The sequence below is a fragment of the Pinus tabuliformis genome, chromosome 3_1 (genome assembly GCF_031772625.1).
Source record: "Pinus tabuliformis cultivar Carrire ecotype Pingquan chromosome 3_1, CPIR1, whole genome shotgun sequence".
NCBI lineage: Eukaryota > Viridiplantae > Streptophyta > Pinopsida > Pinales > Pinaceae > Pinus > Pinus tabuliformis.
This window is the reverse complement of record NC_142301.1, coordinates 759,027,592-759,045,273: the sequence shown is the minus strand read 5'-3', so window position 1 is coordinate 759,045,273 and position 17,682 is coordinate 759,027,592. Positions and strand designations below refer to the sequence as shown.

At 37.3% G+C, this 17,682-nt stretch overlaps 1 protein-coding gene across 1 annotated transcript; it reads left to right on the top strand.

The window, feature by feature from the left end:
• The first annotated feature begins 11,928 nt into the window (after positions 1 to 11,928).
• Positions 11,929 to 15,272, top strand: LOC149189600 (phospholipase D alpha 1-like). The gene is made up of 2 exons (XM_089410284.1): positions 11,929 to 12,031; positions 14,830 to 15,272. The coding sequence occupies exons 1-2, from the start codon at positions 11,929 to 11,931 to the stop codon at positions 15,270 to 15,272; spliced, it is 546 nt and encodes a 181-aa protein (XP_089266410.1).
• Positions 15,273 to 17,682: the final 2,410 nt, after the last annotated feature.

The window sequence follows — 17,682 nt, the reverse complement described above, 5'->3', positions numbered from 1 at the left end:
ATCAGTTCCCGTTTCAAAGTTTACATTTTTTTTTTCCCATGATAAGATTTCATAGGGTGAAACTATTTTCTCATTTTATTTGAAAACTAGGCAAATTTAACCATCCCCGCCAAGGAGAAATCAGCATAGCTCATGCTGAACAACCATGAAGTTGACTCTTGTGGTTTCTCTTGTTGATAAATATAAGGGGCAACAAGTGTATGCGGTTTCTTTGTTTTTTAAAACTATTTGTGGTGTATTTTTACTTCAATAAATTAGCTTCTTCTTTCACTTGTTTATTATTAGTGTTTTCTTCATCAAACAATTACCAAACTATAAATAAAAATAAGAGAAAGGACACAAGATATAGGTGATCAGCCAGGGCTAAAACCTCTCCAACTGAGAGGAAAATACCGCAAGAATTCTTCTCTTCTTATAAACTTTCAATTCATGAATTCCAAGACCTAGACCCTTGACCAAGACTCCTCTAAGACCAAGTCAAACTAGTAACTTATTCTTTTACTTCAACTTTGACCCTGCGACACCTTGACTGCAACTTCAACCTCACTTTCTACAACTTCGTCCTACTTGCAACTTTTACAATTTTCAACCCTTTATACAGAAACCCTAGGCCACACGTGATAGATATAAATGGAGAGATATGCCTTCTTTTACCATCACTTGGCCTCCTTCTTTCAAGTGAACTTGGCTTGCAATATGGCTTCTCTTTCACTTATTTTCGACCTCCTTAGGTGACTATCATAATTCGGCTTCTTCTGCAACAAATGATACCCAATCTTCTTCGCACGTGTGAGGGCCTTCTACCCTAAAATATACTTCAAACTTCAAATGCCTCCTAGAGTTCATCTTCTTCCTTCCATGACTTTTAGGTCTCTTCTTCCTTCTTTGATCAAACCTTTTGTTGCTTGTGAGTGTGACTCTTTGAATGAGGCTGAGTGCCCAATATATAGGCTTCTAGTCACTTCAAAATAGGTTGAATTGTCATTGTCCCTAGGCCGACTTATTGCTTGCACATTAACTTGGCCTTGGAGGGTCTTTTGACTCAAATAATTTTCTTTTACAGTATGTAACATGCCCAACAAGGGTATTTCATATATAGGAGCTTGACATATAAAATTTCTCTTGAGCACGAAACCCATGCCTTAAGAACAACAATAAAAAAATTATTTTTCTCTTTTCATTAAATACAAAAAAATCATGATTACATATGCCATTATGTAGACCGGGCCTAGTTACATATTTCAACACTCCCTCTTAACTGGGGAGGTATTCATAATCCTTACAAGGTACTAGCACATTCTCAATCTGAATAATTCTCATAAGAAGAGTCGGATTGGTAACCCATCTGTTAAGCATCATGTCAACTAGAATTGTCACATAGAAAAGCCTTGACTAACAATTCTATCTCTCCACAAGTTCAGAGTACAATGTTGGTGATACCAATTACTTATAAACACCATCATCATTGTCTCTCAAGGCACATACTCCACCCGAGTGTTCAGAAGATATGTCCTCCTAGGATTATTCTTATCTTGGATTCCCAATCCTCAAAGAATATCGATCCTCTATGACTACTCTTATCTTGGATGCCCTACCTCATCCTCAAATAGTATTAGATTCCATATGTTTACCCAATCATCCCTTCTTTATTTGTAAGTGAAAACAAGAATGATGTGTCTATCTATCTCTCTCAAATAGGGAGGATATGCCCATTCCTATAAAAGGAATGTACCCAAGCTCCCTCTTAACTAAGGACTTGATTTTCAACAACTTTCTACCTTTGGTGGAGATCGTGGGACCTTTTAGCTGCTTGTAGAGCTCCTCCTTTTGATGTCATGAATTTCAGCTTTATCATTGCGGAGCCTTCTTATTTTGGGACTTCTTTGTACAGCATCATCCATCCATTACTTTCCTTCATGAACCAGATCATTCATGTCATCCTTCTCTTCATAAGAAAGTGATCTTCTAATCCACATCTTGTTGGGTGTGGAGCCTGATTATCTTCTTTATTCAGAGGTATCACTGCATTGGACCCCAGTTCGTAATGTGGTGGCAGCGCCACCCGTAATATTTGCGTTGTAAGGGGGGTCCAAGGGGGGGTGGTCGTGATCTTTGGGAGTGCCCCCCTTAGCGGGGGATCGGGGGCAGTGCCCCCGAAGCTAAAAATAGATGTAAATTTTCCTTATAAAATGTTGTAATTTCATAGTCAATCTAGGCCATTCATTAGGCGGAGATCTAACGGTAGAAGTTATGTTTAATTTATGGTTTTTTTTCCCTAGAAGGAAACCCCTCGCTATATATGAGGGAATTGTATTGCGTCTATGTATATCTGTATTCTTAGTGAGAAAGAGAGGATATTATGTGAGAGCGAAGAGCAAAATACAACAGATCTGTTGTAGGTTTTATCTCTTCAGTTTGTTGGATGATATAAAAGGAAGGATTGGTTGTTTCTTCGTGGACATAGCCCAAATTGGGTGAACCATGTATATCTATGTCTTTCTTGTTTTATGTGTTTTATATGTTTATATTTTTGCAATATATTTTATGTGTTCCATTGCTTTGTAATATATAATTTTATAGCACATCTGAATTTTCTTAATACAACTACCTCTTCCAAGTCATGTTTCATTTAGGATATTTCATCCAACTGCATGAATGCTTAGTTATAGGTGACATCTACAACTCTCTTCTGGTAACCCTGTATCAACCCATCCAGATGTTGTTCAAAAATAAACAATGAACATCAAATCAAAGATTCATTTTGTGATGGCCTTCCATCATGACATTTTGCTTGCAACATTAACATATTGCACATTCATAAGCACATCTCCAAGATTTTTAATGTCAAGGGTCCACTTTCTTTACAGACCTTATCAGGGTCTTCATGCCTTTTGTGGAGATGTCGTGGAAAAAATTTCTAGTCATTGGATGTTGATTTCCTTTTCTATGTGACCATAGTTGCACCTTTCACTATCTCTTCTTTCTTTCTTCACATATTTCTCCCCATGAACTTCCATCCATAGTTCCATCCATAGTTTTAAACATTTCCGATTCCTTTCTCGAATGAAGATTGTGATAAGAAGGATCAGCTACATTGCCCTAGGTATTACATAAAGATGTTTTTATAGTTTTTTATAACTGTTAAAAAAGTTAGTTAATTATTAGTATAGATTTATTTTGAATATAGGTTAAATATGAATTTAAAGGATCTAATTTTCTCAAGTGTAAATTATTTTTATGAGTGGATATTATTTAAATGTTTTGTATAATTATTTAATTTTTTTAATTTTTAGATTTTTTTAAATTTTTATTTAGGTGGATATGAGCAAAAAAATTGGTAGGTTTTTATGGTGTAATTTCTCTAAAATCTCATACGAATTTATTGAAATGAGCCTCTCTGCTTAATTAAAAAAAAAAAGAATGGAAGTTTTGGGCTCTAAAAATCAGTTATTTCATTTTATAAATTTAAAAAGTTATCAAATTTAGTAAAAAGTTAAGAAAAGATAAAATAGGGTTTTACTTATATATTGACTATCTAATTTCCATTAAAATCAATATGATCTACTAGACTTTAAAAAATGAGCAATTAATTGAGATTATTTAATATTTTATTTATGTGATAAAAAAGAAGGGAGAGAAGAATTACCAGGTCACTGTAGTTTTTCTGACTTAGCAAGACAAGATGATTTCTCCTCCCGATCTTCTTCCCCTCCTCCAATGCCTTCAAGTTCTGTGTGGTAACCTTGTTCTTCTGACACTCATTCCTATTCAGGGCTGGGAATCGGTCGGCGCTGATTCTGCTTATCAAACAGGCTTTTCATAATTTTTTCCTGTTCCATGGTCAACCTTGCATTGTCATCCCGCCGGCAAGCCATCTCATTCTTTAATTCCTGAACTGTTTCCAATATAGTAAGATTAGTGTTGTGCGCCTCTTCTCCCAACTGTATCCATATTTCAGGATTATTCCCAAGGAATGTAGCAAGTCCTAAGCCAACCATATTCTTATGGGTAACACTATCCGTTATTCTCATAACCTGTTTTTGTTTGTTCTTAACATGTTAGTGGGTTAACAATCATCGAGAATCACCAGGAAAATAATACCTAATTGATCTTTGCTTAGTAAATTTTCCAGAGGCCACAGTTTTGTAATCTGGGCTCTGATACCACATGTCATAACCCTAAAACATATACAACAATAGTAGAGTAAAAATAAAAAGAAATAAAACATTTAACAAGTCAAAACTTATTATTCACATATCAACCTACCCTTGATCATGGTCTAATTACAATGTTTACTATGTCAAAAATCTGGTTATTTAGTCCAGATAATTTGGATATAAATGTGAGGTTCACTATTCATTGGTTTCATTATTATGATGGGAGATCCATCCTTACAATTTGCTGACGGTCTCGGTACTTGCGTGCTTAATTCTGTCAAGTCTCTACCCAAACTTCAGCCAGCTATCTACTTTATTGAATTTGGCATTTAATTTACTAGCTCTATCATGTACGTGGCATGGGTAGGATCGTCCTCCGCAACTGTGTATCTTGGGTTTCACAACGCATCGATAGTGTTCAATCCGAGTTTTCAATCCTACGGTTGATCTTCTTTTGGTTGGTGATTCATTCTTGTTTGCTAGGTTTAAGCCTCATTTGGTTCTTCCTTTCCTTCAGGCACCCGACGGTTTACCCTCCTCCTTACGCAGGCGATTTTGGCCCGCAGGTAACAAGATTCGACTTGGCTAAAGAGAGATTAGGAACAGGATTATGGGTTTGTCCCTCAGTGCAGTGTATAACTAGTTCAAGGAACTAGATCGGTAAGTTGTTTTGGATAAATTATTTCTTCAACAGTCCATCTTTCTCTTTCCTGTTTTCAAAAGCATGATGCTAACACTATTTCCAAACCCTTCGTTGTAGGAGAACCTATTGCAGGTTGGGTACTACGCTCTTCTCTTCAAGCCTTCGATGATCAGAAAGGTTCAAGTAAGGTCTATCCATTTTGACAGTGGAGAAATTACACAGGTTTGGTTTTGGCTTCAAGCGCCGACTCTCATGTGTTACTCTAGTGTTTGCTTCATTTTCCTAAAGCATTTAAAATAATTTGATAACCTGTATGTTATATTTCCTAAGTGTAATTATTCTCATGTTTAGACTAGGGTTTCTTCCAGATGTTGGACCTACTCCTAAGGTCGTACCGGCGAACTGCTTCAAGTCTAGTTTTTTGTTGGAAAATTGTGTCGCTATGGACAATTTTATTTAAATTCGAGACCATTCAAGTCTTCGTCTATGCCATAGACTCTGTTCTTTCTTCAGTTATAAATATTGGTTTTTAATTTGATGTGTGGATTTTGGGGGGTTCCTCCGAAAGTAATGCCAGACTATAAATATGTTGTGTGAATAATTAGTTGGCTTCCTCTGGGGATATTACTGATTTCATTAATTATGTTATGTGAGTAATTTTACAGGATATCATTAGGTTGTAAAATTTGGTCTTTGAAATATGAGATGTATTTGCTGGTTATCTTTGCAATCTTTGTTACTATTCGATCTCGTTTACTGTTCATTCTGTATGACAAGCTCCACTGTATAAATTTCCAGTTTCAGGGTTTTCCCTGTTTACGTTATTTGTCTGTCATACATCTTTGTTTAATGCTGGATTACTCTACTGTTTGATTTAAAGAGTTGGAACCCTAAGTAACCTGAGCAGGAGTACTTGGTCAAAGTTTTTACCTACAACCTCTCCGTTTAGGGTATGATTCTCTGCTATTTTGATTAAAAGACTAGAAGTTCTAGCAAACCAAACAGGGGTACTCTGTCAGAGTCTTTTCACTACAGCCATTCTGTTTAGGGTTATGGTGACCTTCTGGGTTTGATTCTGTTAATAACCTCTCTCTATCGTGCTAGACTAGTGACTCCATGAATTGTTCTCTTATGACCCTCGGCCATTAAGGCTCATAACTATATCGTTGCTCCAAAAATTCTGGGGCTGTTGCTACAAGGTTTCTCATTTCCTTGTTCTTGGGCTCATTTTACTAGCGACCCTTTCCCTAACTACAGAACTGGGTCAGGCCGACATGGTTCTAATATTTTAGTTCCAACTGCCACTCAGGCATTATAAGAGCCTGTACCCTTCCCCTTCCTGACAGTGATGCTACTGCGAAATAATTTCCAATATTGTAAAGCTTGTGTAAATAGTTCTTCCGCTACTATATAGATAGATTACGATTAACTAGGTGTAAATTATCTCTTCTACAGTTATATAACAAGAAATATGATTATCTAGTCTAAGCAGACATTAATATTTCCATTGTTTAAGACATCTAATTTTCTACAAGCCTTAACAACTCGGCAGCTTTCCTTCTTTGTTTAATTAAAGACACATAATTATTACAGCGCTATAGGTTCATTCTAAGAGGGTGCCACTTACCGAAGTTAATACCAGAAGAGAACTCCAAGTTAGTTGTCACCTTTGCGTTCCTGTTGCTTGTCAACCTCCCGTCCGTGAGATCTGTCCTTCAGGACCAAATCTCCCCCCAAGCTACTTGCAAGACCCCTACCTTCCGCAAGTTTTCTACACACTGTGCTCCTGCTATCTGGTCATCACAAAACTTGGCAGTTTTTCTTCCCCTTACCGTCTGACCTATCAGCACTGTTTTTCCTCCCCTACACTCCTTTTCTTCTGGAGCCTCACACAGTTAGGGGAGGTAGTTAGGGTTTTTAGGCAACTGCCCTTTTTCCAACTTCCCATCCTGAGAAGTTACAAAGTCTGCTTAATTCAAACCATTTCTCTATTTCATTAATTAACAACATTGTTTAATTCAAACAATAACAACCATAATTATCCAGTTTGTTTCTTACTGTGGTAAAATAAATATTTACAGTATTTCTGGGGATAAGCTTCTCTAATGAGTTGTTCATCCTCCCAGGTAGCCTCATCCGGCCCAAAGTGCTGCCATTGCACTTTAACCTGGGTGATGGCTCATTTCCGCAGCATTACTTCTCTTCGTTCGAGAATATTCAACGGCTCGACCGAGAATTCTCTTTCCAGCTTGACCTGAAACAAATAGAACCTGTCAGTTTTTCCTTAAATATCGAAATTAATAGGTCTACCTAAGTTACCTTCTTTACCTGTATGTCTTGCCAACTGACTATGTGCTTAGGATCATAAATGTATCTTTTTAATACAGACACATGAAAGACATTGTGGACCCGGATATGGCTTGGTAGGGTGAGCTGGTATGCCACCGGCCCAACTCTCGCTAATATTTGAAATGGCCCACAAAACCGGGGTGCCAGTTTGCTGCACCCACTCCATTGTAGCGTACTCTTTTTAGCTCGTATTCTCACATACACATGATCACCAACTTGATATTCTCTAAAACTCCTTTTCTTGTTGACAAAATTCTTCTCTCTATCTTGGGCTGCCTTTAAGTTAGTTCATACCTTCTTGACCATTTCCTCCATCTCTTTTAACATTTCGGGTCCCAGCAACAGCTTGTCTTCCGATCCCCCCCAACTGGAGGGGGTGCGGCATTTTTTCCCATACAACACTTCAAACGAGCTCATTTGCAAAGAAGTGTGATAGCTCTTGTTGTATGCAAATTCAACCAAATGCAAGTAATCTTCCCATTTCGACAGTTGTTTCATTACGTATGACCTCGGCATGCCTTCTATTACTTGATTCACTCGTTCTGTTTGCCCATCTGTTTGAGGGTGATAAGCGGTACTAAAATTTAATTGAGTACCCAACCCCTCAAACAAAGTCCTCCAGAAGGCTGATGTAAATTTTACATCACGATCAGAATTTATGGTTTTTGGTAACCCATGTAGCCTGAAAATATTTTGTATAAAGATATTGGCAATCTGCACCGCTCTAAAAGTGGATTGTACCGGTATAAAATGCGCTGATTTGCTTAATTTGTCTACCACCACCATGATATAGTCGTTGTTTCTTTTGGATTTGGGTAATCCTGTTATAAAATCCATGGATATGGTTTCCCACTTCCATTCTGCAAGGGGTAGTGGTTGCAATAACCCCGCAGGGTGTTGATGTTCAGCTTTGACTTGTTGGCATTCCATACAACGTGCCAGATATGCTACATCTTTCTTCATGCCAGGTCAATAGTACTCCTTCCTAAGTGCAGTAATCAGTTTTTGATACCCTGGATGTCTTGCGTAGGGACTCTTATGAAATTCATCTAAAATAAGACCTTTAATGTTACCTTGTTTGGGAACATATAGTCTTTTTTTATATTTCAGCAGGCCACCAGCATCCATCACATAACCTTGCTAATATTCGTTGTTGGTTGGATTTTGAACTTGTTGTCCAATTTGTTGATATTTCAGATCCTGATATGTTGCCTCTTTAATTATTTCTTCGAAGGTAGTCCACCTTCGCTGCAAGAAATTTCATAGAGGCAATGTACCTTTCAAATTGAAGCGATTGCTACCTAGTTCTCTTTCCCTTTCAGATGTTTAATCTCGAAATCAAAACCACTCAGAAAATATACCCACCATGCCTACCTAGCATTTAAAGTAGGCTAATTAAAGTAACTAGTTAGGCTGTGGTGGTCTGTCATCAGCAGAAACTTCCTGCCCATCAGATAGTGATGCCACATCTTTAATGCATGTATGACAGCTGCCAACTCCAAGTCGTAAGCTGAATGTTTATGCTCATGTTCCTTTAACTTTCTTGACTCATAGGCAATTACCTTACCTTCCTGCATCAATACTCCTCCTACCCCTTCCTTACTCACATCTGTGCACACCACATAGTCCTTAACTAGATCTGCTATACTTAAAATAGGCATAGTGGTGAGCAGATGCTTGAGCTATTCAAAACTTTTTTGGCACTCAACAGTCCATTTAAAATTTTTCCCTTTTTTCTGCAGGGAGGTGATAGGATAGGCCACCCTGGAGAATCCTTCCACAAACCATCTATAGTAGCCTGCTAATCCCATAAAGGATCTTATATCCGCTACATCCTTCGATACTGGCCATTCCATTATGGTCTTAATCTTCTTGAGATCCACTGCAATTCCATCTTTAGTAATAATATGTCCTAAATACTGAATTTGTTCCTTAAAGAAATCACACTTGCTATATTTGGCGTATAGTTGATGTTCCCGAGAGTTTGCAATACCAGTCTAAGGTGTTCCTTGTGTTCCTCAATATTCCGGGAGTATATCAGTATGTCATCAATAAAAATTAACACAAATTTGTCTAAATACTAATGAAATATACTGCTCATTAAGCACATAAAGGTCGCGGGGGCATTAGTTAACCCAAAGGGTAATACTACGAACTAGTAGTGCCCATAGCGAGTCCTAAAGGCAGTTTTGGCTATATCTTCCTCTTTAATTTTGATTTGGTGGTATCTTGATCGCAAATCAATTTTTGAAAATACAATAGCCCCTTTTACTTGGTCAAAAAGTTCATCAATACGGGGTAAAGGGTACTTGTTCTTAATTGTCAACTTATTCAGTTGATGGTAGTCCATGCACATGCAAAGGGTTCCATCCTTCTTTTTGACGAACAACACGGGAGCTCCCCAGGGTGACACGATGGGGCGGATATAATTTTTATCTAATAACTCTTGTAATTGAATTTTCAGCTCTGTCAGTTCTAGCGTGATCATACGATAAGGAGCTAGGGACACCGGGGCCACTCCTGGCACCAATTCTATAGTGAAATCTATGTCTCTCTTGGGTGGCAGTCCTGGTATCTCTTCAAGGAACACAACTGCAAATCCTTAAATCACTAGAATACTTTCTAAGGTGGTAGTCTTGTCCTTTGAGTTGGCATAACCAACCTGAATAGCATACACCTGACATCCTTTCCTAATACACTTTTCTAGTTGTGAAGCGGTTATTGGCCGAATCTAAATTGGCCTTAGAATGCCCTGCATCACCTGCTGCTCTCTGAATTCATTCTTGTAGCAGATTGTTTTTGTTTTACAATTTATAATGGACCAACGTTTTTCTAGCCAGTCCACGCCTATCAACACATCATACAACCCAAGGGGAAGTATGTTTAAATCTATCTTCAAAGGTTGGCCTGCTATTACAAGAGAGTAATCATTGACCTTGGCTAACACACGTCTCTTTGCCCCTGTTTCCAGCTGTACTAGCCAAGAGTTTTTAAACTTGATAAACTGTAATTTACATTGTTCCACAACCTTTGGACTTACATAACTTATGTAGCTCTGGGATCAATTAAAATAGATACAAGGTGATCAAAACTCTTACCTTCAAACTCCACCATTGTCAGTTGGTATTCGGCTTGATGGTCTTCGAGAGCGGAATTAATTTTCGGGATGCTCCAATCAACGTTGCCTATTGTGGATGCCTTTTGGATCTGTGAAACCTGATCAGTTCCTTTTCGATGAGGACAATTTTTAATGTAATGTGGCCCTCCACATCCCTAGCATTGTACTGGGGGTCTTTCTATCCCCTCGTTATCAACTTTACCAGATTTCTCACTGAATCTGGATTCAGCAGGTGGCCTAAATTTGAGCTGGTTTTTGTGCAGATTTCTGTTGTTTTTCCCTTTGGAAAACCCCTTGCTAACACTGCCACGATTTCCTTTATTGCCCACAGAAATCTTGTTACCTTTCTTGTCAGTCCACCTCTTTCCTATAAGCTCTCCCTTCTGCTTACTTTGCTGATAGCATAACCTGGCCTTACGTATAACCTCATCCATCATTTTTGGGTTATCAAACTCAATTCTTTCTCTCATTGCCACGGGTAAACTGCTAACGAATCGATGTACCTTAGCCTTTTCCTCTCATATGTAAGGTACATATCGGAGTAAAGAGGTAAATCGGGTGATAAACTCATCCATTGTTTGTTGCCCAAGCCGCAGGTCGTGAAATTCTTTGGCTTTCTCATCATAAAATCGTTTAGTCAAATATCTTTCCTTGAAATATTTTTGGAACTTCTCCCAAGTTATGTTTTGTTCGCTTACTCCTCGCACAATCTTGACCTCTTCCCACCACAAGGTGGCCTTTCCTTGCAGTTGGAAGATGGCCAGCGGACTTTTAGGTTGTGATCATATTCATATAATTGAAAGTACTTGTTCATGTTAATAAGCCAGGCCTCGGCTACCTCTTCCAACTCTCCATCGAAGAGTGGCGGTTTTATTTTTCGAAATTCCCCTTGTAATTCAATTCGCTACCTTTTTGAGGTGGGGTGCTCTGAAGCATTATCCGATTTCTCTTCCCAATTTTCTTCCCCTCCTCCAGTGCCTTCAAGTTCTATGTGGTAACCTTGTTCTTCTGACACTCGTTCCTGTTCAGGGCTGGGAATCGGCTACCGCTGATTCTACTTATCAGACAAGGTTTTCATAATTTTTTCCTGTTCCATGGTCAACCTTGCATTGTCCTCCCGCAGGCGGGCCATCTCATTCTTTAATTCCTGAACTGTTTCCAATATAGTAAGATTAGTGTTGTGCGCCTCTTCTCCCAACTGTATCCATATTTCAGGATTATTCCCAGGGAATGTCGCAGGTCCTGAGCCAGCCATATTCCTGTGTGTAACACTGTCCATTCTTCTCATAACCTGTTGTTGCATGTTCTTAACATGTTAGTGGGTTAACAATCATCGAGAATCATCAGGAAAATAATACCTAATTGATTTTTGCTTAGTACATTTGCCAGAGGCCACAGTTTTGTAACCTGGGCTCTGATACCACATGTCATAACCCTAAAACATATACGACAATATTAAAGTAAAAATAAAAAGAAATAAAACATTTAATTAGTTAAAACTTATTATTCACATATCAACTTACCCTTGATCATGGTCTAATTACAATGTTTACTATGTCGAAAATCCGGTTATGTAGTCCAGATAATTCGGATATAAACGTGAGGTTCACTGTTTATTGGTTTCATTATTATGATGGGAGATCCTTCCTTACAATTTGTTGATGGTCTTGGTACTTGCACGCTTAATTCTGTCAAGTCTCTACCCACACTTCAGCCAACTATCTGGTTTATTGAATTTGGCATTTAATTTACTGGCTCTGTCATGTACGTGGCATGGGTAGGATCGTCCTCTGCAGCTGTGTATCTTGGGTTTCACAACGCATCGACGGTGTTCAATCCGGGTTTTCAATCCTACAGTTGATCTTATTTTGGTTGATGATTCATTCTTGTTTGCTAGGTTCAAGCCTCATTTGGTTCTTCCTTTCCTTCCGGCACCCGACGGTTTACCCACCTCCTTACGCAGGCGATTTTGGCCTGTAGGTAACAAGATTCAACCTGGCTGACGAGAGCTCAGGAACAGGGTTATGTGTTTGTCCCTCAGTGCAGTGTATAACTAGTTCAAGGAACTTGATCAGTAAGTTGTTTTGGATAAATTATTTCTTCGACAGTCCTCCTTTCTCTTTCCTGTTTTCAACAGCACGTTGCTAACACTGTTGCCAAACCCTTCGTTGTAGGAGAACCTATTGCAGGTTGGGTACTATGCTTTCCTCTTCAAGCCTTTGACAAACGGAAAGGTTTGGGTAAGGTCTATCTATTTCAACAATGGAGAAATTACACAGATTTGGTTTTGGCTTCAAGCGCCGACTCTCATGTGTTACTCTGGTGTTTGCTTCGTTTTCCTAAATCATTTAAAGTAATTTGATAACCGGTATGTTATATTTTCTAAGCGTAATTATTCTCAAGTTTAGACTAGGGTTTCTTCCAGATGCTAGACCTACTCCTAAGGCCGCACCGACGAACTACTTCAGGTCTGGTTTTTCATTGGAAAATTGTGTCGCTATGGACAGTTTTATTTAAATTCGAGACCATTCAGGTCTTCGTCTATGCCATAGACTAGATGTTCTCTCTTCAGTTATAAATCTTGGTTTTTAATTCGATGTGTGGCTTTTGCTGGGTTCCTCCGAAAGTAATGCCAGACTATAAATATGTTGTGTGAATAATTAGTTGGCTTCCTCTGTGGATATTACTGGTTTCATTAATTATGTTATGTGAGTAATTTTACAGGTTATCATTAGGTTGTAAAATTTGGTCTTTGAAATATGAGATGTATTTGTTGGTTATTCTTTGCAATCTTTGTTGCTATTCGATATCATTTACTATTCATTCTGAATGACAAGCTCCGCTGTATAAATTTCTGGTTTCAGGGTTTTCCCTGTTTACATTATTTGTTTGTCATACGTCTTTGTTTAATGATGGATTACTCTACTGTTTGATTTAAAGAGTTGGAACCCTAAGTAACCCGAACAGGGGTACTCGGTCAGAGTTTTTACCTACGACCTCTCCGTTTAGCGTATGATTCTCTGCTATTTTGATTAAAAGACTAGAAGTTCTAGCAACCCGAACAGGGGTACTCTGTCAAAGTCTTTTCGATACAGCCATTCTGTTTAGGGTTATGGTGACCTTCTGGGTTTGAGTCAGTTAATAATCTCTCTCTGTCATGCTAGACCAGTGTGACTCCATGAATTGTTCTCCTATGACCCTCGGCCATTAAGGCTCATAACTATATCGTTGCTCTGAAAACTCTGGGGCTGTCGCTACAAGGTTTCTCATTTCCTTGTTCTTGGGCTCATTTTAGTAGTGAGCCTTTCCCTAACTACAGAACTAGGTCAGGCCGACATGGTTCTAATCTTTTAGTTCCAACTGCCACTCAGGCATTATAAGAGCCTGTACTACCCTTCCCCTTCCTGACAGTGATGCTACTGCGAAATAATTTCCAATATTGTAAAGCTTGTGTAAATAGTTCTTCCACTACTATATAGATAGATTACGATTAACTAGGTGTAAATTATCTCTTCTACAGTTATATAACAAGAAATACAATTATCTAGTTTGAACAAACGTTAACATTTCCACTGTTTAAGACATCTAATTTTCTACAAGCCTTAACAACTCAGCAGCTTTCCTTCTTTACTTAATTAAAGACACATAATTATCATTGCGCTACAAGTTCATTCCAAGAGGGTGCCACTTACCGGAGTTAATACCAGAAGAGACCTCCAGGTTAGATGCCACCTTTGCGTTCATGTTACTTGTCAACCTCCCGTCCGTGAGATCTGTCCTTCAGGACCAAATCCCCCCCAAAGCTACTTGCAAGACCCCTGCCTTCCACAAGTTTTTTGCACACTGTGCTCCTGCTATCTGGTCATCACTAGACTTAGCAGTTTTTCTTCCCCTTACTGTCTGACCTATCAGCACAGTTTTTCCTCCCCTACACTCCTTTTCTTCTAGAGCCTCACACAGTTAGGGGAGGTAGTTAGGGTTTTTAGGCAACTGCCCTTTTTCCAACTTCCTATCGTGAGAAGTTACAAAGTCTGCTTAATTCAAACCATTTCTCTATTTCATTAATTAACAACATTGTTTAATTCAAACAATAACAATCAAAATTATCCAGTTTGTTTCTTACTGTGGTAAAATAAATATTTATAGTATTTTTGGGGACATCACATGAGCCTAGAGGCTCATTCTACAGTGCAGTATATCAAAGTTGAAGTTTTGCTCATGTGGGCCAAAAAATAATATGTAATTATACAAAATATTTAAATAATATCTATTCATAAAAAGAAAGAAAAAATTGCAAGTGAATAAATTAGATTCCCTCTTTCGTATTAGATCTGTGTTTAAAATAGATCTATATTGGTATATTTCCTTTGATAAACAAATATGCGGACTTCATTTCTTATATTGGTTGCAGCTTTTAGAATTTTTTTAAAATAAGATGGAGATTTTGCTTTGCTTTTCTTTTTAAAAAATATTCTAGAATCCACCATAAAAATGAGGATGGGCTCATTTTCCAAACTCTCACAGTACTGTAAAATGTTCATATTTTCTTTTGTGTAATGCAGTGGATGATGAATACATTATCATAGGATCGGCCAATCTAAACCAGCGATCCATGAACGGAGTTAGGGACACTGAAATATCCCAAGGATGTTACCAGCCACAGCACATCAACGAGCAGGGGCGCCGAGCTCGAGGGCAAATATTCGGATATCGAATGTCTCTGTGGTACGAGCATTTCGCGCAAAAGAATGGAGGCATGCAGCATGAATATCTTCATCCAGAGAGTGTTGAATGCGTGAGGATCGTACGCAGGATTTGCGAGAAAACTTGGGAGGCCTTTGTTGCAGAGGAGAGCACGGAGGATCTGCCGGGGCATCTTATGCCATTCCCTCTTCGGGTTCTGAGGGACGGGTCATTGGATGAGGAGGATATCTTGTTTCCCGGTACAAAAGCTTCTGTGAAGGGTAACAAGTCGGGCGTCCTTCCTCCCATTCTCACAACCTGATACCTTGGTAGATGGAAACCAATATTTACTGTGATATTGACTCATTAATAGGTACGGGTTGTATATACATTATTTTACATATGTATATATATAACTTGAGTATTAATATATTAATAACACAACACAGGTTAATGGAGTTGTTTTAGTGTGGTTTTTTGGATTTTTTTGTGTAGTGGAATAGTGGGAAAAATATTTAAGGTGAAATTTTGATTTCTGTTATTTACACTGGTTTTTTCAATATATATATGGATTCAGCACGCTGAAAAACCCTTAGGTCACTTTGATTATGTAGAATTACCCATCAAATTTGTGATTTCAATACATTTTTGCTAGATTTTAGAGAAATTAGAAAAAAACCACCCAAAAAAAAATTCCAAAAAAAAAAACTATTCACATATTAATTACCCTAATTGATATTTCCATTTTGAAACTATGAAATAACACAGTAAATATTAATTGTTGTAACGGATATTTATATACAACTTAATCATTAATAATTGGCCTGGAGTATGCCGTAAAACTGCTTCTGCTTGGCTAAGAGCTCGTCTTCCTCGGACGTAAGGAAACAGGTTAACGGCCCAAGACCCAGAGGCATCTGGCAGGAGTGATGAACCTGCTCCCTTACGGACCACCAGCGGGTTATTTCAGGTGGTGTGGTTTTCTTATCTAACTATGATGAGTCAAACCGACATTCGCGGATAGCAGCCAGAGATGGCTGTCCTCACTGTTGGTTTTGACACCTGAGTTGATAGGTTTTTCCACCTAGGTGAAAAAAAAAAAACTTAATCATTAATAAATCAATAACACACTACATGTTAATTGCCCCGATATTTAAGTTTTGGGGCTATGGAATAGCACAGTAAATATGAATTACAATACATATTAATTACCCTGACCAATATTTCCGTTTTGAGACTATGGAATAGCACAGTAAATATCAATTAACCTGGCCGATATTTCCGTTTTGAGGCTGTGGATGCCATGTCAGACATCACTCAGAGTAAGCTGTGGCAACATGGGCGGAGACCTAGTGTTGACTTTCTTGCATCTGAATGTACCTTACCCTTTTAAACATTATGGTCATCACCTATAAAACCATTTTAAATATTAGGTTGACTATCTTGCATCTGAATGTATATATATATATTTATTTAAAATGGTTTTATAGGTGATGACCATTATACACCTAACTTTGCTTTTTCATATCCGTGAAGACTTACTGTTCTCTGTCTTTTTTTAACTTTTTTATATTATATAAAAATAATAATTAAAGGCGGAAGTCTGACCGCTGTCTGTCTTTTTAGCTTTTGTATATTATATAAAAATAAACTAAAGGCCGAATTCTAATCGTTCTCTGTCGTTTTTGTTCAGAATTTGGTGAAGCAATTCCTTGGCGGTGATGCAACTTTTGATGTATTATAATTTTGGTGATGTAATTTTTGTGTTTTTTTTTTTTTTTAAAGAAATGGACGGTGTAACTTTTAATAAATTATTATTTTGGTGATGTAATTTTTGTTTTTTAATGGGATGGATGGTGGAATTTTTAGTAATTTATATTTTCATTAATTTTGTTTAAAATTGATCAAAGATTTAATTAAAATATTAATTTAAAATTGAAGTTTATATAATTTAAATATTTTAATAAATTTAAAAATATTAAATTTATTTATATTTTTTAAATAATTAAAAATTAAATTATTAAGTATTTAATCTATATTTAATTAAGATAGACTTACTCATTAATTATTATAATGAAATATGAATGAGGAGATATGACAATTTTGATTTGTTTTTTCTTTTGATTTTTTACTTCACCTTAATTTTATAAAGGAAAAAAAACATAAAACCATAGCAATTTATTTTGAGATCACAAAAAAAATATTCGTAATAAATGAAAATTCTAGTATGTAGTTGTTTTTGTAAGGAATTATCCATGCATTGATACAATATCACTAGCTTATGGTCCCAGTTATAGTTACACATCCCTGAATCATTGATCATTAAGTGAGAGCAAGTTAAATATATATATATATATATATATATAATAAATTAAATTAAAAGTGGATATCATATTACAAGTTCATTGAGAATTGTGGTGATTCTTATGAATGGATGTTTGATGTTCCAATAGCAAAATTAACACCTCATGACTCTTATCTATGGATGTTGGATGTTCCAATCCGGAAATTAACAAAGATAATTTGGAGGTAGAAACAACACTAATAGCAAAGATGCAAGAGGAAGAAGGGCATCAAGCATTGGAAGGCTATATCTCACAAAGAATGACAAATGAGCAGATTCACTTGCAAAAGTAATTGATTCGGTTCACATGGAAGCAAAGTTGGTTCCCCTCTTCTTACCCATGCACCCACCATCAATATGGGCAAGAGATGAGTTAAGCATGAAAGCT

Excerpts from the sequence above, each read along its gene's own strand:
- LOC149189600 (XM_089410284.1), top strand. The coding sequence starts at position 11,929 with ATGGTCTTGGTACTTGCACGCTTAATTCTGTCAAGTCTCTACCCACAC. Across the intron at positions 12,032-14,829 it reads TAATTTACTGGCTCTGTCAT|TGGATGATGAATACATTATC; the intron begins GTACGTGGCATG and ends TGTGTAATGCAG.